General features: G+C 46.6%; 2 protein-coding genes and 2 non-coding genes across 4 annotated transcripts in view; 1 reads left to right on the top strand and 3 right to left on the bottom strand.

Moving 5' to 3' along the window:
- The window catches only part of LOC135830031 (DNA-directed primase/polymerase protein-like), a 28865-nt gene extending 22406 nt beyond the window's left edge, over positions 1-6459 (bottom strand). Inside the window, exons 1-5 of the mRNA XM_065342417.1 lie at positions 6267-6459; positions 5367-5504; positions 4201-4285; positions 1896-1993; positions 1339-1385 (exon numbers count right to left, since the gene is read on the bottom strand). Coding sequence (XP_065198489.1) covers positions 1339-1385; positions 1896-1993; positions 4201-4285; positions 5367-5504; positions 6267-6304 — 406 coding nt within the window. The 5' untranslated portion in view covers positions 6305-6459. The remainder of the gene's footprint in view (positions 1-1338; positions 1386-1895; positions 1994-4200; positions 4286-5366; positions 5505-6266) is intronic.
- Trnat-agu (transfer RNA threonine (anticodon AGU)) lies at positions 150-222 on the bottom strand. The gene has a single exon. It is a non-coding gene; the product is annotated as a tRNA-Thr (tRNA).
- Trnat-agu (transfer RNA threonine (anticodon AGU)) lies at positions 2211-2283 on the bottom strand. The gene has a single exon. It is a non-coding gene; the product is annotated as a tRNA-Thr (tRNA).
- Positions 6460-8647: 2188 nt separating the features above from the next.
- Positions 8648-22615, top strand: part of LOC135829653 (uncharacterized) — a 28596-nt gene continuing 14628 nt past the window's right edge. The window contains exons 1-8 of the mRNA XM_065342046.1: positions 8648-9249; positions 10971-11045; positions 11835-12065; positions 12839-12929; positions 13693-13780; positions 14844-14940; positions 19683-19799; positions 21842-21950. Coding sequence (XP_065198118.1) covers positions 8793-9249; positions 10971-11045; positions 11835-12065; positions 12839-12929; positions 13693-13780; positions 14844-14940; positions 19683-19799; positions 21842-21950 — 1265 coding nt within the window. The 5' untranslated portion in view covers positions 8648-8792. The remainder of the gene's footprint in view (positions 9250-10970; positions 11046-11834; positions 12066-12838; positions 12930-13692; positions 13781-14843; positions 14941-19682; positions 19800-21841; positions 21951-22615) is intronic.

The following is a 22615-nucleotide window of genomic DNA, read 5'->3' as shown; positions in this document are numbered from 1 at the left end:
ATTGGATTTCATTGAGCACCACTGTACTTGCAAAGCGCTGCTCTATGTTATGATACAAAGCCCCAAAAAGGTTCATACTATGGTTGTACGCGCAAGGGTCTATACAAATCATTTGCTTTGCCCGACCAGACGAAAAAATCCGCAAAAAAAGCCACCACCCGGATTCGAACCGGGGATCTCCTGTTTACTAGACAGGCGCTTTAATCCCTAAGCCATGGCGGCAAGTACACAAACCAAACTGAAAATCACAGCATCATCTTCTTTGATCCGCTCACAGGAGCTGTGTTGCTTCAACATCCACCAGTCCTAGCAGCACATCTGCCACGCATGCTGTTTAGCTGCTCAGGCGCGATGTCCACCTGTAGGCTACATGACTTTCAAGCATCGTCATGAGCTAGTTTTCAAAACCGGACGTGGAGGATCTGGCTTCTGTCAGCTCAGCCCAAACAGACAAATGGCGTCGTAATAAACCCTGACAATCCTTCTGTAACACTATAAAGCGCAAGACAATCGTAATGCTGATGGTACTAGGCCGTTTTACCAATACAGGTAGACCCCCTCCAGTTCGAACCTCAAATTACCAGGCCCCAACTTCAAATTACCCGGAACCTCTAATTATCCAAAGGCAGTCACATGTCATAAGCCTGATATGTATTGTATTGTATTTTATTATTTTACTTGGGCATTCCCAACAGACCCTAAAGTCTTCTTACAGAGTGCCCATATGTATCGGCATGGGCCGGATAATTTTGACGCCGAATGCAGTATGTTGTGAGTGCATATCGAATTCGACTGGTATGCATACGATGCACTACTAGAGACCGTTATTCGCTTATGTTGCGAGTCTGGCCTTCAAACTTTGTCCCTGAAACATGGGGTGGAAAGTAGGGAAAGTTTCACGCATGACTCGCATACAAAAAGGACAGAACCAAGCAAGCGAAGTGCATGCATCAACCTGACGCACTTCCACACACTCTTTCCTGATCATAGTGAGAATGAAGAAGAAAGCCATGGGCGCAGCGGGAGTGATGCGGGTTTTGAAGATTCGGAGAGGAGTGCCAGTCCTGTCGAAGACAGCGATGATGGCGAGGCATTCGGAGATGAAATTCGCAGAAATATTATCATCCGACGGAAAACAGAATGAACGTGATCACATTTTTCGTCGAAAGCTTGATTTCAAATAGCCAAATGTGTAACTTTCGAGCGAAAAGAGAGTGTTGGACTTGATACGAATGTTTCTGACTATGGTCGATCTTCCACGGTTTACTCAAATACCGGATTTTAGCTGTGCTTTATGCCCTTACAACACCAGTGACATAAAAAATGTAAGATTCATACCTTCTGGTATCACCTCGTAGAACGTGCGCTCGAGCTTCTTTATCGACCTGAAACATGAGCACGAAATGAAAGAGAGAGAGAGAGAGAGAGAGAGAGAGAGAGAGAGAGAGAGAGAGAGAGAGAGAGAGAGAGAGAGCGACGTAAAACACGTTTGACTGCAAGATCTCCTCATACCAGGTTGGAAATGAATGATGAGTGTGTGTGCGTGTGTGTGTGCAATGAAAAAAGACCAAAAGGTAGGGATTCACTGGCCAGAAAAAGCCACTTCATAGCTGTGCGGTGTAGGCCAGGCTGAATAGTGGCGGTCAATTCTTCAGCCTTGCAAGCTGTTGAATGGTGCAATCCCAGCACAAGCTGCTATGGCTTCTGCCGTAGCATCGCTATCATCGCCTCCGGCGATGGGCGTCAATTGGTCAAATGGTGTGCACGCACGCGCGTGCGCGAATGAAAGAGAGAAGAGAGAGAGAGAGAGAGAGAGAGAGAGAGAGAGAGAGAGAGAGAGAGAGAGAGAGAGAGAGAGAGAGAGAGAGAGAGAGAGAGAAAGAGAGAGCACTTACTTGTACCACGAGTAGAATTGGTAATAGGAGGACACAAGGAATCGCCGACGACCTTGACCTCCCAAGAGAGGATCCTCGAACGAGAAGACGTGTAAATTCTGCAAAGCAAGAACATCCACAATGATATACCAGAAAAGGCACATGAACTTCAAAACATTCACTGGTTTGAGGGAAAGACACAAACATAAATTGTTCCTTGCTGCAAAAGGAAGACAGAGGAGACACTTACACAGGAACCAGTACGTGATACTGATTCAAATTGGCCAGGGCGAGATACCGTATGTAAAAAAGCATTGCAACAGAAAAAATGAAAAAAGCCACCACCCGGATTCGAACCGGGGATCTCCTGTTTACTAGACAGGCGCTTTAACCCCTAAGCCATGGCGGCAAGTACACGCACCATGCTGAAAACCATAGCATCATCTCCAACAAGTGTGAGGTGCACCCTGGTAGGTGCACTCCGATGCATGGCCGTAGTGCTGACGTAAGACAAGAGGATCTCGCAGAGAGAGATGCCGCAGGTCATGCATACTTGCTCACACTGCGGATCATGAAGTACTGTGATTTCACAAATTTTCGGTATAATTTTATTCGGACTCGGATGGAGAGCCAAGGATTAATTTATAAGAACAAAAAAGGACCAAGGAACTACAAGTTACGCTATAATGTACACTAACACCACCAGTTACTAAACAATCAGCTCATGCGATAACATTGCACGACACTGACCGACGGTACTGACGCTCTACAACTAACTGACTACAGTGAGACCTGTGTAAGACGACCGCTCAAGGGACCTTCAACATGTGGTCTCTGGTACCAGGTGGTCTCCTTATCCAGGGTCATTTGACAGGAAAGAGCATGCCTTGATCCTGGTTTCAGTGGTCTTCTTGGACAGGTGGTCGCCTTATCCGAGTGGTCGCCTTGACAGGTTTTACTGTACTTTCGTTTTCGGTACTTTCGGTGCGTCTGTTCCATACCGAAAATTGCAATACACCGAACAAACACTAACACACATAATCCAATAGGGAACTGCTTCTATGCACATAAAATTTTCCGTTCACCTAACCTGGCCTTTTGCCCTCATACCGAAAATATATTGAGCAATTAAAATTTCTGAAATTAGAGTACCGTTTCTTGCGGAGTATAAGCCGCACTTTGAACACCAGAACTTCAAATAAAACGACGTCAGAGCGGCTTATACTACGATGATCAAAAGTGATGGTGGTAAACAGGGTAAATGTCTGCAACTCGTGACGAAATATCCGGGTGCGGCGTATACCCCCAGTGCGACATATATTCCACAAATTACGGTACTGGTGGTACGTACCCCGAACAGAACGCGAACCCTTGGCACCTCTGGGCTTGTCCCGCTTCGTAACGTTCGCGCTTGCTTGTATGGTCTGTACAGTTCTTAAATTTGACTAGAGTTCCTCAAGCGCAGAGTGGCGCTTAGCCCCAGACAGGTGCCAGCAATCTCACTTGCCACCACTATCCAGTCTCCAACCATCTCCAGACAAGGGAGAATGAAGTTGAAGACACCACTGCAGCTGTGCTTATGCTCGATTAATATGGTGCTAAAGACACACCTGTCAATATGGCGGTAAATACACGCCTGCCCACACACGCTCTCCGGGCTGCTAAGCTCTGGCACAGAGCTCTCCTTCTCGCCACCACCACCAGTTCACGCCTGGCGCCTAGTCGATGCATGGTTGGCGGTATCCGACATAGCAGGCTGGTACATCAAGTAGCGCATGGCACATAGAAGATGACACAGCAATGACATAGCTCGATTGCGACGTACGTTTCGTCCCCGCTGGACTCATCAGGCAATCTTCTTCTTGGATGTCTTCCTACGGAGTTTGACTCGGGAGAATGAAGTTAAAGACACCACTGCAGCTGCACTTATGGTTGAATATGGTGGTAAATACACACCTGGCAATATGGCGGTAAATACACGCCTGCCCACACACACTCTCTCTAGGCTGCAAAGTGCCAGCCTGCCACGTCGGATACCGCCAACCATCCGTCGACTTGGCGCCAGGCGTGAACTGATGGTGGTGGTGGCGAGAAGGAGAGCTCTGTGCCGGAACTTTGAAGCCTAGAGAGCGTGTATGGGTGGGCGTGTATTTACCGCCATATTGCCAGGTGTGTCTTTACGACCATATTTATCAACCATAAGTGCAGCTGCAGTAGTGTCTTCAGCTTTATTCAACCACACTTCAGACAATGCATATAAAGTAGCACAGGAATAGAGATAAAAAAGTTAAAGGTAAGTTCGATGCAGTGTCTCAAATATTCTTACACCATGTGATTTGCACGCAAAGTCCATGGCAGGCTGCTGTCGGGAGAAGAACTTCCAGGATTTCCGCGTGACGAGCAGCCGTCCCCTGGAAGAATGCAATTGCATGCACGCAGACGCAGGCATGCAGCCAACCACGCATGCGCGCGCACACGTACACGTACACACACACGCACACACACACGTCACAACAAAATTACATCACCATTCATGCAGCCACATTCGCGCTTCCGCGAAAAATCAAACAACACACGTTCCCCGAGGTTAGAAACCAACTGTCCTGCATGCAAAATTCAGAGTTCACCTTTGCACTTAAACGAGTAATGCAAAACTGGGCATGCTCGAACGAGAGTTTGTGGATTTTGGTGCATTAGTAGAGAGTGGGACGCAGGAAAGATACGTAATGAAGACAGTGCACCGAGCACCGGCACAATATCACAGTCGCATGCTCTTGTCTACACACTCTACGTATGTCTCTTCACCTAGTGCCATGGCTGGCTATCCCCCCCCCCCCCCCCCCCCCCCCCATTCACTACATTGGCGTTGATGTCTTGGCCAAAGCAGCGTGAAAAACAAAACAAAATGTACAGCAAAAAAACCTTATCCGGGCAGGCTGGGACGAGGCAGGTTGGGACCGGGTATGTTCGGACCTGGCACCACCCCTAACTAGGAATTGCGCGTAACTCAGTGCATACAATACTGACCAAATGCAATTGAACACTATTAGTATGCCAATCAATAGGTTTTGCTGATGAAGGCAATTTGCCGAAACGTAATAATTATCATAAAATGAGTTGAATTATTGCCGTGTTAACATGAGAATGGAAGAGAACATGTGGGCTCTACTCTGAACTGTATATGAAACTGCAGGAAGCCTCGCCACTTTTAATCAATAGTTTTAGGCAAAGAAAAGGACCAAGGAACTACACATTCCTCTATACATGTAGCATCCACTAACACCACCAGCTACTTCTAGCTCATTGGTCCTTTTCTTTGCTAAAAACTTATCCTTGGCTCTCCATCCGAATACTTTTTGCCGAAGTTTTTGGGGCCGTTCTTTGTTGAAAACCCGATTGGTGTGACTCTAGAGGGCTTAGAAAGCTGCCCGGCAGCCAAGAGTGCCCCCGCCCGTACATAAGTGATCAGCATCTACCCAATCAAATCCTTACCTGGCAGCAGAGCTAGGGGTGGAGTGAGCCCGGACATTGCTCCGGTCAGTGTCCCGTGATACAGGCACTTTGCAGACCCGTTCAGCTGTGGCTAGTCGCTTGGCAATGCGATCGTCCACTTCATCTCCATCTGTCTGTCTATAGGCAGAGAACCCGAAAACACCCCCATACATACATGGCACATACACACACACATGTGTACACACTCACGCCCCCCCCCCCCCCCCCCCCCCCACACACACACGCACACACAACAAAGAGCCCATGAAAACAATCGGAATACGGAACAGAGCATGAAGAAAACTAAGCACACAAATTGCTAAGCTGAGACTGTGCCAATAGCACCACCACCAGGAGGGTAGGCCTGTATCACTAGGCACCAACTCGTGTGTCATTGCATCCTCCATGATGTGCATCACTACACTTTGCCCACAGAACAGAATATAAAATATGTGGCTGAACCCAAGTTTTTATATCGAGTTTCCATTTTCAGCGATTTCAGACGAATTGTAATTAAAAGCTCTAACGCAAGTCATGTTTACATACTGGTACTACCATGGTGTAGATAAACACAAACCCTGAAATATCGAGGATGCACAAAAATTGGGTAACCCGCTTCAACTTCCCACAACAGTCTCTGTTCACAAGACAAAGAGTGTGCAAATAATCAACCAATTACATCCCAAGCGGTGCCAACGACAACAGTGGCAACGACGAGGTCGAGTCTAGTAGAAAATTGCCTTTGGAATCAACCGTGGTCTGCGCGGTGACATGACAGAACTCGTCCACTGCAAAAATATACAGCCTCGACGAACACAGTAGTGATCCGAAGGAAAGAAACATATTATGATTGTTGTGACTTCTGTGAAAACGCGATAATAATAATAATAAGTGCCGTACCGTTTAGTTCGAGACTTGCCGTAGAACGATGAGGACATCTCGACACAGCATTCCAGACCACACTACTATCATAACAGCGCTGAGCCAGCCATTGACAACGAGCACCAAAACACGTCTTGCCAGGCAAACGATAGAAGCTTCTGACTTGCCAAGAGAAAACTGTAATAATGAATCCATAAAACCAAGAGTAGAGAAGTAGTTTATCTACTCTTGATAAAACTGAACTGTTTGTGCTTTTTGAAATCTTGAATTGTCCAGGCGCACACGTGCAGTAGACTACTAGTACTAGTAGTAGTCTCGCACGTGCTTTTGTCAGTGACGAATGTTATAAACTACATGTACAATACAGTTGTAACTAACTTACTTATGTCATGATGTCATTCGGACCATGTACCAAGCTCTTGTCTTGATCTCGATCTCTTCAGTTTTGAAGTGTTTATTTTCGCGGCTTACTAACTTACTTGGGGGGTTATGTACTCTTGGTACATGTAGTAGCAAGAGTACATAACCAAGACTGGCAAGAGTGTGCAACTGCCTGCACAACCGGTGGGTTATGTACTCTTGATAACCAGGACATGTACCCATGCATGCATGCACATCATCATGCACTGCCGCCTGCCGGCCCCAGTGCCAGGCATATTTTCGAGACTGACAAGAGTCAGGTTACGTCAGGTGCGGGGCAAGGTCAAGTCTTGCCAGCAGAAGAAAATGCCTGTAGGCTAAAGTTTAGCTAACACTTGCAACTAACTACTGAACTAACTTACTAACTTGTTGTTTTCAAGAAAATCTGGCAAAAATCACGCCAAATTTGTTATTTTTGAAGAAAATCTGGCAAAACCACGCAACCGTTGTTGTTTTTGAAGAAAATCTGGCAAAAATCACGAAAGATGCATTTTTACAACGGGGATTCATTTTTACCCCCAAGATGCAAAAATAATGCAAAACATAATGTGGAAAAGCCTAGGCAAGACTCCCCAAGAGTCGACGACTAGTCATACTCATAGCGTCTTCTCTGCAGGCATCTGATGATCTGTGTGTGCGTGGTGTGGATAAAGCAGCCTGGGGTGCGCCCAAAAGTAGATCTACGGAGGACCCCGCGGCCCGGTGGACACGTTGACATAACAATTAACATTGAATAGAAGCACGTATAGTAAGGCGGAGCTCCGGAGGGCGCTCTGCGTCTGACTGTGTCGAAACCAGGGAGTTGGAAAACTAAAAGTCCGAAGCAGTGCTCCTGGTTACCAACCGGTTTGTGGACATAGGATGAAGTCAGGATAGGAGCTCGGCTGCTTTCGACGCAGAAAACGGTCAAGTGCCAGGCTAGTTGAACAGACAGACTCAGTGCAGTGCGCATCGTGGCGCCGGCGGTAGGAGGGTGTGTTCCCGCGAGAAGTGCATCGATTTGTACTTGTACTAAGTTAGTTAGTTGTAGTTCACCAACGTGCAACAGACAGTAAGAGTAAGTAGATCTACTGTCCGTGCACAGCCATTATTCATTATTCGGTACACCATGTACACTGAGTGCATGAACACCGATCAACGACGTAACGAGTTACGTGTCGTTACCAGGTTACTAGTAGTAGTACTAGTAGTAGTACTACTGACTGTAGTAGTAGTACTACATTACTTGCGTAGAAATGTAGATGGCCAAAAAAAGGTTTGTGACCACGAAACGACGTTACAACTAACGAGTAACGTGCACAGTTTTGTAGTGCCACTACCATGACTACAGACTACAGTACAGTTGTAGCAATAGCGAGGTTTTGCATTCCGAAATTCGGCAAAAAGATTCGGCACGCGGGCGGCGAGGTCGAAAATGCACACGAAGATTCGGCGTGTTTGTTCGGAAAAAGCTCACTTTGCCGAAAATATTTTTCGGATGCATTTTCTTGTAGAAGAGCGCTAGCGCTTGATTTATTCAAAGAGGTTTCTTATCTCGGCATCGTTTGGCAGGCGTCTTTGGCGACATAGCATCGTCAGCTACCATTGATTGCTCCTCTCCACTGCCTGTCTACTCTCTTTCGCCTGGAGTGTCCTCACCGTCATCTGTGTGGCTGAAAAGACTATGGCGACACGCATAACATTTGACTTGGGCATGGAGTTGGTTTTTCTGAGGCGACTGAGGGGGCAGGTTTGGCCCTCGAGTCTTTGGGCGATCAAAGTTCGTTGGAATCAGCAAGAAAAGGAGCACGGGACGGGACGTTGCTGATGCTGGGGCTCACGAAATGAAAACACATCATTTTCGACTTGCAAAACAAACGTTGGTGCGAAAATTCGACATTTTGATGTTCGACAAATGACCGAAGAACGCTGTACCGAAATTCGGAATGCAAAACCTCTCTAATGGTACACATGCACACACTTGACACAGTCTTGTCTTTGAACCATGATTGTATTCTTCCTTTCGTCTCAAGTGTAGACTTTTTATTTGTTTGTTGGGTGAAACTGGTGCGGAGAGATGGTTGCTTCCACACAACGTATTCAGTGTGTTCTCGTTCCGACGTGACAACAGTTACTATACCAGCAATGAACCGAGCAAGACCGTCGCAAGCTAGAATGGGGAGCAGTACTCGCCTGTCGAGCAGTCGAAAGGGCGAGGACACCAGCGATGCGGACGGCCTAGAAAGTCGAGGTGTGTCGCCGCTTGATCCCAGAGTCAAACTTGCCGCTGCATGGCACGAAGGTCGACCGGAGGGCCCGCCAATATTCCGCATGCATGGTACTTCTTCACGTACCGACGGAAGACAGCGGCTGGACCATAGAGGAGTGCGCGGTAGTTCCGCCTCAAACGGCAATCGGCTTTTGTCGGCAGCTCTGCAGCGAAATGAAGAGAGTTTCGCTAGCCGCTACGGACCCAAGACGGTTATCCTAGTCGACAGTGATGATCATCTGAGCAGTATGTTAGATGAATCCTACGTGAGACTCAACATGAAATGTCAGAAGAAACACGAGTACAGCATAGCCATCGGGGCATATCCGTCAAGTGAGTTTAAAAACCAACCAATATGCTGTTTTATGAACATGAGGCCGCGTTCGAATTGTCTTCATCAACTGTTCAAACAAATTTTAAAAAGAGATTAGTTGAAGTGTCCCATTAGAACGGTTTCTATCATTTTAGAGTTTTTCAGTGGAATTGTCATGGCGATGATGACGTCCGATCAGATCGACCATCTCCACGTACTACGTGACTTAACTATTCCAAACTCTTCGGAACTAATCCACCTCTCCCATCGGATGAGTTTGTGGAGTTTCGAGGAGCTTCGTTTTTCTGAAGAGGCCAATAAGGCCATCTCTTCAGAAAAACGAAACTCCTCGAAAAGTCAAAAAGTGTCAATTCACACGCCCCCTTAGAGAAAGTTAGCCTTAGGCCACACGTACACTTAGTCGAATGGTCTTGGTCCGAGGAAGCTGAGACGATCCCTTCCTCCTTTATTCCCAATCAAACTTGCCACTTCCACCGAAATTGGGTGACTATGCCCTACTAGATGAGGATTTGTATGCACAATGTCACTAAATGATTTCGTTCTTATAAAAGCACGGATGAACGCGTTTGGCCCATATGTAGTCTTTCGGGCGCGAAGTCGACTGGCTTTGGTCAGAGAAGGCTGCAATGCAGCGTTCTGCCCTTATTGCCAACCGAACACCTTTGAGTAAGCGGTAAAGTGCTCATGCGGACAACAGTCACCTGGCCACAGTGCCTGCAGTGTTCAACTTACAGCCTATTTGTGTGCGTTCCTGTCACTCGAGTTGAACCTTTGAACCTTTCAGTTAAACCTTGGTGTGAACGTTGCAGCCTGCAGGCACGGTGACCAGATGACTGGGGTACGCATGTTTTGAAAAGTACCCACATCCGGTTCACGTATGGATGGGTGTAATGCACATGTATTTGTATACATGCCAGTACAACATACAGTCAACTTTGCGTATAACGACACTCGGCCGGGCATCAGAAAAGTGTCGTTATTCGCGAAGTGTCGTTATACCCGAAGTCTCATTATATGTATACAGGTAGAATGGACTTTGCTCTGGGCATGAAAATTCTGTCGTTATTCGCGAATTGCCGTTATATACGCAGTTGTTATTAGCGAAGTTGACTGTACATGGTTGGGACTGATAGCAAGCCGTGAATCGACAATGTAAACAGGAAGCTGTGTTAAAGTCTCGTCATGAGCACTTGTTAGCATTAACCTTTTCACTGCTGGCCTAGTTTTCCCCTGGCGGCTTGCCTTTCAGCTCATTTACTTTCCTCTCAATCTCTACATACACATCACTGAGAAAAATCTTTTGCCAATTCATATGTTATGGTCGCTGATGATGCCCTTCTGGATGAAAATTTGGAAACCATTGCTGGACGTGGTGTAGCCAAGGACTGTTTGTGTGTTGCGGATTGGAGTTTAAGTGAAAGATGACTAGGCTGCATTGGAGCTTCAAAATTCTGAAATGTCATACCTTAATCGTTGAAGATGAAGTGAAAGGTCAAGTTGAAATGCCTGCTGCTTGTGTGTGTACGTGACGTCATGGAAACCGCTTTGCCACGGGTCAGGGCCACCCTGCCCGTGAGCTCATATTTATATTCGTTTGAGTTTCAGGAAGAAGTCAGTTGTTTGTCCCAGGATTCCTTGCGTTGTTTGAGAGTGTGAGTCGGACATGCAGAGCTAGAGGCGAACATAACAGCCTGCTGCTTGTATATTTGTGTCCTTGCAGAGTATTTGGCATGGGGAGAAGCTAGGAGATTTGTGCCATTCACTGGCTTCATGAAAGCGACAGAGGACAGTCAACGTAAGTATCCCTGCATCTTTATTTTGTCCAGGTGTGTTTAATTTTTATGCATGGTTTTATCCTGATGATGGACGAGGCCCTGAAAATTTAGTTGAATATCAAATTGAGCAGCGGTAAAGAGACCGTTGTTGTCGTTTGAGAAGCGAAGTTTTATACAAGTCAAGGTGAGTGGCTACGTTGCAGTTTAAAGACAATTCGAGAAGACTTTGTTAGTTTGGAAATGGCACGCTCTTGCACTATACAAGCATATACTCGTGTGTATATGTGCACACGTAGTTATGATCATGTCTGCACACGTGCATACAGTTATGTGCGTACACACATGCATTTTCTCAAGTCTGTCCTCACACCTACATCATTTATATATTTCTATTTATTCTTCTTTTACTAGAGAATTCCCACCAGGCGTCAGCGCCTTTGCATTCACATCTATTCATATATATTATATCATTGTAGAAGTGCATATAGCGAGATTGCATGAGAGCTAAGAACCCGGAACGGCGTGCATTTCGAGCAATTGTTTTGAAGTTCTGCTCCATGCACCGTGATGCATGTCTTCACATGTATGCATTTGCCACTGTATTTGCTGGTGTTCCTCTGGTCATAGTATATGGTATGGGTAGCTTTTCGCTGCACACATGTGCATATTCTACGTGATGTGTGTTGATGCATGACTGCGCATCGAGGCCTTTTTCATGTGTGTGTGTGTGTGTGTGTGTGTGTGTGTGTGTGTGCGTGTGTGTGCGTGCGCGTGCGCGCATGCGTGTGTGTGTGTTGGCATTCGTCCAGTCCTCGCACATGGTATGGGCAGTTTTACACTGGGAACGGGTGATCACTACTGCGGCCAGTTCACCAAGGGAGAGCTGACTGGCTATGGGAAACGCTTCTACGCACGTACGGGTAGCCAGTACGTTGGTGAATTTCTCGAGGGAGAACCTCACGGCAGAGGAGTGATGTCGTACAGTGATCATCCGACATTGATAACTTTTTCGGGAGAATGGAGACTCGGTTTTTATCATGGTGAGATGTCCATGTTATTTAGTCACAATTGTTAGGTACCTCCTCCCGTACAGTCTACATTTTTCCCTAGCTTGTCTGCATGAACCATATGAACCCCGTACTAACCTTTTGTTTCGTTGGCCTGGGTAGCTACTTGCGGGCCCATATTGCCATAGCTACCAAGTCCCTTCATAGTTTCTTGTTGTCTCAGTCTCTCGCGCTCTGATAATGTAGTTGTTGTAACGTTAGTTTGTCTTTGTCTTCGTCTCATCGTCAATAATAAATGTTTCCCCCTACTCGTTCCCGTTGTCCGTTGCGTTGTGTCTGGGATGATGGAGTCTCCAGTTGAAACTCAACACCATGGTAAAGACAATGGTTGTCTGTGTGAAGGGGGGGGGGGGGGTATGTGTGGTCGAGAATATGTATGAGTGTGTGTGTGCGTGCGCGCGTGGAAATCGTCTGCACATACCAATGCACTATATGGGACACCCCCCCCCCTCCCCTCCTCCTCACAATTGAGAGGTTGCGGATTCCATTCCCAATGATTACGGTCTCACACGTCTTTCTTCTCAGTCTCCTAGCTCTTCTTTCATTCTCCTGGATGGCTATCAACAGCCAGTGTACGCCGGAGTAGGATCCCAGTGTTCTGCGAATTCCCCCTTCCCAATTCGGCAGCTTTCTCATTTTATTAGAACGATACCCAGCAGAACATAGCTATCTGTTTCCAGCAGTACTTTGAGATAGAATGGGGTATTCCCTTTTCTCTCTTGTTATTGTGATCACTGTTTGTGCAGGACATGGAGAAGTGCTGTATAAGGATGGAAGTGTCTTCATGGGTAACTTCAAACAGCATCGTATCCATGGTGACGGTCACTTCAAAGGCGTGTAAGATAATACTTGTAGGTTGTTGTGTGTATCAGCTAAGACACTGTAGTATCTTGTCGTGCGTGCGTGTGTGTGTGGGGGGGAGGAAGGAGGGGGTGTTCACGTACGTGTATGTGTGTGTGTGTGTGTGTGTTTGTGTAGGGGTTTGGGGCTGGGCATGTGGCGTGTGTGTGTATGTGTGATGTGCATGTGATTGCGTGTACAGTACTTCTCAGTGAAATCTGATCGAGTCACTCAAGTACTCTGGACATGTGTTCATGTGTCAGGGTGGGGTGGGGGGGGGGGGGGGGGAGCATCGTGGGAGCACCAAAGGGAGTGTGTCTGTATTTGTGTTTAGCTGTGGGTGTGGGCGTGCGAGTATGTGAGTGCGGAGCGTGTGCACGCGGGTTGGACTTGGGGGCCTATTGGTGTGCGTGTGGGAGCGCATGCCTGAAACCCTAAATGTTGTATGTTGGCATGAAGGTACGGGTGCACTCATTATACCCTAGAATGTTGAGACATTGAATGTCCCATATTTCCGCACTTACAATGGGCCGCGAACGAGGTAGGAAATATTATTAGAGGAGAGACCACAAGCGTTGAGATAGAGAGACGAATGACCTAGCACTTCTTCATCATCTTGTGGAGAGTCCAGAAGGCAGAGTACCTCTTCGAAAATACTGATGATTCTTAGTTCTGAAATTGTTGCTGGAGTGTAGGCTACACGTTGGGCACTGGTGTTGACGTCCATGACTGTCCTCTCATCTGTGTGTTATGTTGCTAGAGATGGAGTGGAGTATCGAGGACGGTATGCCGATGGCAAGTGCAATGGCTGGGGAAAGTGCACCTACCCCGATGGCAGAGTATATGAGGTGAGAATATCCACTTACCGTATTTTCCGGAGTATAAGCCGCACTTCCCTCCCCCATTCTTTGCCATGAAATACAGACATCTATCCTATTTATGACCATTATTTTGACCATCGATCGGAGTATAAGCCACCGCCTCTTTTTTGGGTGAATTTTGAGTGTTCAAAATGTGACTTATACCTAGGAAGTATAGTGCATATTACACATAGGTCAACTTACATAATCAGGCTACCGTATTTTACCGGTTGTAAGTCGACCCTGGTTATAGGTCGACCGCCGTATCTGGAGGTCTCAATTCTGCATTTGGAAGTGTTCACCAAAAGAAGCACTCCTAACCACTCCCTGCTACTAACACATCAACAAATCATGTAAACATTCCTCATTGGAGGGTATAATGTCCCAATCCTTGAAAAAAGGCCACTAAACAGGCAAAAATGTGTAGACATGGTGCACTCGTGCTGCAGTGCAGGTCATTTTTTGTAAGATACTGATAGTTCCCTTTATAAGTCGAATCTCGGTTGTAAGTCGACCCCCACCCTTTCTACTTCCATTTTTAGTCACAAAAGGTCGACTTACAACCGGAAAATAGGCTAGTTGTTTTGATATGTTTAGGTCGCATCAATTGAGGTCCTCTCTCTGCCACGTCTGTGTGCCGACTAAATAGTAGACCAATGCCAGTATGACATAGTGGTATTGGACCATTGAGTACTATGGGTGGGGGAAAGTAGCTTTGTCGCAATTGTTTTGGGCTTTTTGGCTTCTGTTGCTGCCGGCAACACTGCATCTGCTGATGCTCATGTTGCTGTTGCTGCTATTGCCTATGTTGATGCTCATGTTGCCTCTACCACTGCAACTGCTGAACTTGATCATTTGCTGCTGCTGCTACTACTGCTGAAAGTGTTTTTGCTGCTGCTACTTCTGCTGCCATGGCTGCTATCTTGTGTCTCAGGAGTGATCACATTCCTTTGTACTGGGAAAAGTCAGTATTATGTGAGTCTAGTGTGAGCGGTGAAGGCTTTCTCCAACTTGGTTGTGACTGCGGCACAAATTGTGTGTTTGAATGCAGGGTGTGTGGAAAGATGGTGTTCGGCATGGCCCTGGTCTCATAACCAGTCCAAGTGGAGTGCGCTACAACGGACCGTGGGAAAACGACAGGCCAGCAGGTATACAGTATATCTCAGTAGCTGTTTGTTTTTGTCCACATAATTATTTATTTTAAGAGTCGTGGGTTTGTGAATAATAGTAAAAAATAAAAAATAGAGTAAATAAAAATATGCTGTCATCATTCCGGGAAACTAGTGATAGTCATCTCTGTTTGTTATGCTTTATAGCCAGTTTGCTAGGTACTTTTCTAGTGTAGCAGTTGCCTATTTTCTACAGTAATATTATTTCAGACAAAGGCACACAATGCAACCTTGGCAAATTCTGATTGGTTCGGCCATGAAACTCTGAGTCACAACGGAATTTACCGAGGTATTTATTCCCGTAGCTATGCAGAAGACGTTACTTCAGTAACGTCTGGCGCTAGTCAGGGTCCACACAGCTTTAATTTGGTATTTGTGTGTTTGTTTGTTTGTTTGTTTGTTTGTTTGTTTGTGTCACGCCTGGCGCTATCCCGTATCTGACGGCAAAAAAAGCATAGGGCTGTTATACATTTTTCAATTCTCCTATCTTTTTAAGGCATATCCTGGGATTCAAACCCGCACTATCGCCCTACATGCAATCCCCCATACACTTCGCATTCATACCCATTCTTCCAAGTTGCTTCACGTTATGATCTTGCGTTTGAAAGCCCTATTTGAATATTGCGGGCAGCTGTATGTGGCCAGCTGTGTTTGATGGTACGGTACGGTACGGGAGACGGTGTCGTATTACCCTCGATCGTACCTGTCCCGTACCTATCCCCTACCGTACCGTACCATCAAAGCCGGCTGGCCACAATGCACAGGGGACACGATAACGGTCGGACATCGGACATTTTCCGACCATTTTCGATTCGAATCCGGCGCTTTTTTTCTTGAACGGACAATCTGTCCGATCGAAATTCACAAAAATTAATAGCGTCGCTGGGAAAGAGAACGGCTGAGGACAATGGCGCTCTGCCTGGGAAGAAGTCTCATGAAGTGGGAGCAGCAACCTGTGACAAGAGGGTTTCACAGCAAGACAAGGAGCTGTCTACTTCAGTGTAGCTCCAGTTTGAGCGTAGCAAATGATCGAGGAGTTTTGAAATGAGATTTCTTCGCTTTCTTGCTACAATAGGAACTATTACGCGAGGCGCTTGTACAATCCGAAATATTGAAAACGTCCCTGTTCCAGGGAAACAAGGCGCCAGAAATGTGTGCCAGCTTGCGATATGCCTCTATCGAAAGGAGCAGTCTTCTGCAAATCCAGTCAATTACGCTCCTGTTGCACAGGCGCTGTGCAAGATCGACGGAGCAGCAGCAGCGAAGGTTAGTCAGAAATTCAACGTCTCGTAGAAACTACATGCTGTTCAAAGAGCACATCGCGTTTGCAAAGATGGGAGCCTTCAGCCAACTCGAGTAGTGACATGTTGTCGATCTTGGAGCTGGCAACAAGAAGTTAGAATGGGCAAGCAGGTGCCCACTTTGTCTTTTGTCGATTGCGTAAAAATGAATGCCTTTGATCTGCCGCTGAAAAACCAGCTCAAATCCGAAATGTGCAGAAACACTGCACGCTCATATCACAGTTGCTATGTTTGCTGAAAAACGCACAGCGATTTGAATCAGTGTTACACTACTTGAGATCTGTGTGATGATCATCCTTGATGTGACCAGCAATACCGCAGTGTGATGTAGCATGCACATGCATGTGTGCATTATGCAGTGGTGTCGTGTGTGAAATTGGTGAAGACAATAATAATTAACGCAATAAATAGAGTAAGCTGCGCACTCAGTACAAACACCATTAGCAAAACTTGTTTTCATGTAAATAACTAAGCTTGTTCCTAAACGTTACAATAATAATTATTTTTTATTATGAGTACCAGACTTGTAAAAAAATCACAGTGTCCGGCCATGTCCGACCGCTTCCAGAAGTGGCAGGACATTGTGTCAGAGCAATTTCGAAATCTTATTGTGTCCCCTGAATGCATATTCAAATAGGGCTTTCAAATGCAAGATCATAATGTGAAGCAACTTGGAAGAATTAGTATGTATGCGAAGTGTATCGGGGGATGCATGCAGGGCGCGCGATAGTGCGGGTTCGAATCCCAGGTTATGTCTTAAAAAAAAGGAATGTTTTAAAGAATTTATAACATCCCTACGATTTTTGTCTAGTTCATCAAGGCAAAAAAGCATAGCGTACGGCCCTGAGCTTCCAAGCTCTCTCGTTTTGTACCTTTGCGAACGCCGCTCTGCCTGAATCAGGTATTGAGCACTTTCTCACTACCTAAGCCTACTGCCTCTGTATTCATATTATTTTAGTGTGGGCTCAATGACACACTCCATTTCCAGCCCAAACTTTCAGAAGGCTAACTTCTTGCCGAAGCTCTATGGAAGTTCGTATAGTTTCAGCTCTACAGACCAGCGTGTTATTACGGTAATATCTGTCAAGGCCACCACTCGGATAAAATGACCACCTGTCCTAGAAGACCACTGAAACCAGGATCAAGGAATGCCATTTTCAGTCAATTGACCCTGGATAAGGAGACCACCTGGTAATAGGGACCACATTTTGAAGGTCCCTCGAGCGGTCATCTCAGACAGGTATCACTGTATTATGATTCTTTATTCCACTCCAAGCTGAAAATAAAATAAATAAAAATTGGAGGTATTACACTAACTCACCAGACTTATAGCAAAAGGTAATTATTATTACTTGGTCCGCGTCAGCAATATTGTCGCTTATCTTTCGACAATTTGAACTTAGACTTTGGACATCAACGCGTGCACTTGAAGTGATAAAACTTGGTACGATGGAAGGTAAAGTATAGAATGACAACTAGCTATGAGGAATTTGTTGTCCAAGGAAGGGTTCATAATTGTTTCGGTCCTCCTCATCGCTGCTCTCGGCGCTGGTGACAAATATTTTTGCTCGGGATCGACTCTCTTGATTTTGCAAGTTCATCTCTCTTCCTCTCCGATGCCTGGCTATGTTCTAAAGAGAAGTCGATCGCAGTGGCGGATCCAGGGGGGGGCCCAGGGGGCCTGGGCCCCCCCTTTGAAAATTTCGACCTTGGTCTAGGATTACAGTAGACTGTAGAATGAGCGCTCGAAATTACTTGGCGTGTCAAGTGGGTCACGCGTGCTGGGTACTTTTATACGTGTCCGATCACTCCGGTACATGGTGTCACGCACCGAGCATGAGTCTGTACTAGTCAGCGCGCTGTGTACCGGTGTACAACTACTGTACGCACTGCGACCTGAGGACACGGCCGCACTTCAAACATGTGAAAAACGTGCCAAAAATGCAGGGCCTGGTACATAGTGCAGCGATCGCGTTGGGCTGAAGTCCTGTTTGGTGCACGGTGCTGTCGACTTCGTCCTTCCTTTTTTCTTTTTCAATTGTCAGAAACTACAAGTATACGCTCTCTAGCTCTCTACTTCGCTTGTAGCCAACGGGTTACCTTCAGATATGAGATGAAGAGGAAAGGGTCTGACATCAGGTCGTTCTTCAGTGGACCGGTAGATAAGAGAGCTCGCGTTGGAGAGCCGTCCAAAGGTCCGTCGCGGCCGCTGTCGAGTGGAAATGTTCCAGTGCAGTTTGAAAATGTCGTGAGAATGGAATAAAACTAGAAACCGGCGGATTCTGCTCGAAAAGGTGGCATATTCTGCTCGAAAAGCAGTGAAATTGGCAGAATCATACAAACCTTATGGCGGGCAATTCCTCGAATTCTGCTCCATACTATAGTATTTTTATCCACATACCAAACATCCATAAAACTTACCAGAAAAAGTACCGAATTCTGTCAATTTTTCTGCCGGCAGAATCCGCCGGACCCTAAAAACAACTGCTCTTCACAGCTTCAGGACTTTGTTGTTGTTGTATTTGTTGTTTTGTTTTGGGGGGGGGGGGGGGGGGCGGATACCTTGGGCCCCCTCTTCGGCCAAGTCCTGGATCCGCCACTGGATCGTGACGGTTGCCTTCTCTATAGGACTTCGCGTGGGCAGCACGACAGCCTGTGTGGTTCTAATCAGACGCCATTCTTTGCAAGATTTTATTTTGAACGACAACGACAACGCGTACAGTACTTGCAAATCTCCTTGCCGCGCTGGATACTCCGGGCATTGAGCTGGAGGTAAGGGATCTGTGATCTCAGCTTGACGAGCGACCCCTGAGGTGAGCGATCTCGGCCATTCAGCAAAATGGAGCTGATTCCGAGTAGCCGATTACTTTCTTGTGGCTTGCGCTGCTGTTGCCTGCACAGCGTAACAAGATCATTTATTTTGAAGCGGCGCTGTATCAATCAAAATCACCCACCCGTCTCTCTCGAAATCCACTCGAAATCTAGCTAGACCTTTCAGGTACTGGTGAACTAACTTACTAACCAAAATTGCGATGAAATGGGCTGCCAAGTGATCATTGGCGACCCATAAACAAAGCTGAAAGATAAGCGACTATATCGCTAACGCGGACCAAGTATTATTATTATTATCATCATTATCGCAGGGTTCTAGCCAAAGGGGGTGTATGACGGAGCAGCAACCCCTACTCCGATGGCACCCCTTACTTTGGTCTCGCCCTAGAGGCACAGTTACCTGCCCTGCTGCAAAGTATAATTATTATTGAATGATTTTGAATTGACTTCACTGCAATTGTTTCGGCCCTTCACTGTGAGCTCTGCGGATGAGACCTAAAGCAGTTAGCATTCCGGAGATTTAGTATATGTATATGTACAAAGCATGGCAATTCAGTCTATTTCCGTGTTGACTGTATTCTCTTGCAGGCTATCCTTTATCGCTTTGCTGGGCTGGAAGCGGTGATGGTTTGACATTACCACTGGGCTGTGCAGTCAGTATAGCCGTGGCTATCAAGAACAGCAGACAACAGACCATGCATGGAGGTAAGTAGCGGTGGTGGGGACGACTAGTATGGTGTTTTTGTAGGTGTGACTGTGCTGTGCAAACACGAACAATACGGTAAAATGAATGTGTGTGTGTGTGTATGTGTGTGTATGTGTGCTTGTGCGCATGCTATGTATGCATGCATGCGCCTACATGTTACTGTATAAGTACAACGTTTCGTTTTGGAAATAGCTTTCGCTATATCCGTTAGGGGGTACGAAATAACATGAGTTTTTTTTACGAAACTAAGTTTTTTTTCTGAACGTTTGGGGTGACAGACCTCGACCAAAGATGAAATTTAGTACGTAACACGCTTGCTGGTGGAGTGATGTAACGAAAGATTTCGTCAACGAAAATTTGTATTATACTTGGTCCGACTTATTAAAATGTGCGCTTCGCTTCATAACTCAAGCCTATGTCCAAAGGAGCACCTGTACTAAAAAATCGACCAAGAGAGGATAGATAGATAACTACTGTGTCGTTTCTTGGCCTGACCTTCTAGTTTCCATCTCTGCTGGTGTCTCAGGGCGCTTCTTCAAGTGCGTCAACCTGGAAAACGTCGACATTTTTTTCATCTCCTCCAAGCTACACCGCGCTTTCTTGATTTTTTCACTCCATAGGCACGATTTAGACGATCGACTTCGCCTCCTCCTCGTGCAGTACGACTGCCAGAATGGTGGCTGTAGGTGTTTTCGCCTGACGCTCCCACGAGACTTTCAAATGAGGCGAACAAGTAAACCACCACGCATAAAAAAAGCACTTCTCATCACCGTGTGCCGCGCGCGTAGAACTAGTACTGAGTCTGATCTGTGTCGACATGACTGTCACACAGTCAGTCAGCTGCATCAGACCATGCGTGCTCTTCCCTGGCTGTTTCACGAATCCACTGGCCCCGGAGACTGGCGATGTTGTGACGCATCGATCGCGATCGCGGCTCCGAGGAGTCGGCGAGGACTCCGCACCATTCACGCACCGTATTCACCCTTTCTGCGCTTCAGTTTTCCAGCCAGGTTGTCGCCTGAAAGTCGACCTCAAGGGCGGTTGTTTATATCGATCAACTTCTCGACGATCTCTTCTGTGATCTTGATTCGTCGGCCGCCACATCGTGAACGAATGCGAGAGAGATCAGCACAAACTGTACGGAGCGATGCAGGTGCTTTCTGCACGAGTTTCTGGATGACGCGTTTGCTGAACTTATTTGATTCTTCCAAGGAAACAGCGACTGCAGCGATTTCAATCCGCCAGGAAGCACTCGAGAACGATCGCCCAGGAGTTTCTGGTACTCCGTGACAATTCCCCATCGCAGTGGGGTGTTGATTTCAGCACCAGGCCTTCTCTGTGTTGCGCAAGAAGCAACATGAGTCCTCTGACGACAAAATTTCCACGCAAAATTCTCGAGTCGACTAGGATCCTGAGGCGCTGCCCCCTTTGGGGTTGGAGCCATTTCTTCTTCAACATCACAAATCGACAACTGAAGGATAGTGTTAGGTAGCTGGAAAGTTTGTTCCGTCCTGACATTATTTGAATTTGTTTGTCTGACGTTCGAAGCGAAACGCACATTTTAATAAGTCGGACCAAGTACAGTAGTTTGTGTCACCCGTCCCGTCCCCCCCCCCCCCCCCCTCCTCCCAGTGAAAAACAACGTCCCAACCTCATTGTGTTCTTTTATTGACTGCAGGATTATCACTGGATGATCACTGGATGTTATAGGGTTCTAGAATGTCGATGAACATCTGAAAGAGCTTGCCTTTTGCATGATGGCATGCTGGACAAAGCTTCTACACACCATGTGAAGTTTGTACTGCAGTCAACTTCGCGTATAACGACACTCGGCGGGGCATCAGAAAAGTGTCCTTATTCGCGAAGTGTCGTTATACCCGAAGTCTCATGATGTGTCACAGTTGGATGGGACTTTGCTCTGGGCATGACAAATATGTCGTTATTCGCGAATTGTCGTTATATCCGCAGTCGTTATTAGCGAAGTTGACTGTATATAGCCCACATACTTGAGGAGCATGTTTGTATTTATTCAATGTTGCAGAGAGCGGCCGTCAGATAACAATCAAAGCGTTTCGCCGCCTGAACAAGAAGAAATCTTTTCAAGAAATGGAGCAGCAAGATGAGATAGAGAAGCTGATATACACCAAACTGTGAGTATTGCCAATGTTTGCTTTGGAGGCTGAACAGATTTGATTTCTGATGTAGTTTGTTGATGGTCAGTTCCACCACCACTAAACCGGACCTTGGTACTCTGTAAACATTGAACCTGAAGAAGGAGATCCACAGGGAAGTTGCTTTAGGATAAATGAACGAAGGATCATCTTGGTCACCATCGGCTATGGAAGCACAGGAAGTTGGAACTGATGAATCGTCAGATGAATACATTATCATTGCCAACTTGCAGGACTGATAAAAAAAATGCAGTGTGTTGCTGGATAATGGTGTGTTCTCTGTAAACGAGCCCACTGGACCAGGTCCGGCTGGTCAGGTTATCACCAGACCAGGTCCGGCTGGTCAGGTTATCACCAGAACAGGTCCGGCTGGTCAGGTTATCACCAGACCAGGTCTGGCTGGTCAGGTTATCACCAGAACAGGTCCGGCTGGTCAGGTTATCACCAGACCAGGTCTGGCTGGTCAGGTTATCACCAGAACAGGTCCGGCTGGTCAGGTTATCACCAGACCATGTCCGGCTGGTCAGGTTATCACCAGACCAGGTTTGGCTGGTCAGGTTATCACCAGACCAGGTCCGGCTGGTCAGGTTATCACCAGACCAGGTCTGGCTGGTCAGGTTATCACCAGACCAGGTCTGGCTGGT

The sequence above is a fragment of the Sycon ciliatum genome, chromosome 13 (genome assembly GCF_964019385.1).
Source record: "Sycon ciliatum chromosome 13, ocSycCili1.1, whole genome shotgun sequence".
NCBI classification, from domain to species: domain Eukaryota; kingdom Metazoa; phylum Porifera; class Calcarea; order Leucosolenida; family Sycettidae; genus Sycon; species Sycon ciliatum.
The sequence above is the reverse complement of the archived record's forward strand: the minus strand, read 5'-3'. Positions and strand labels throughout refer to the sequence as shown.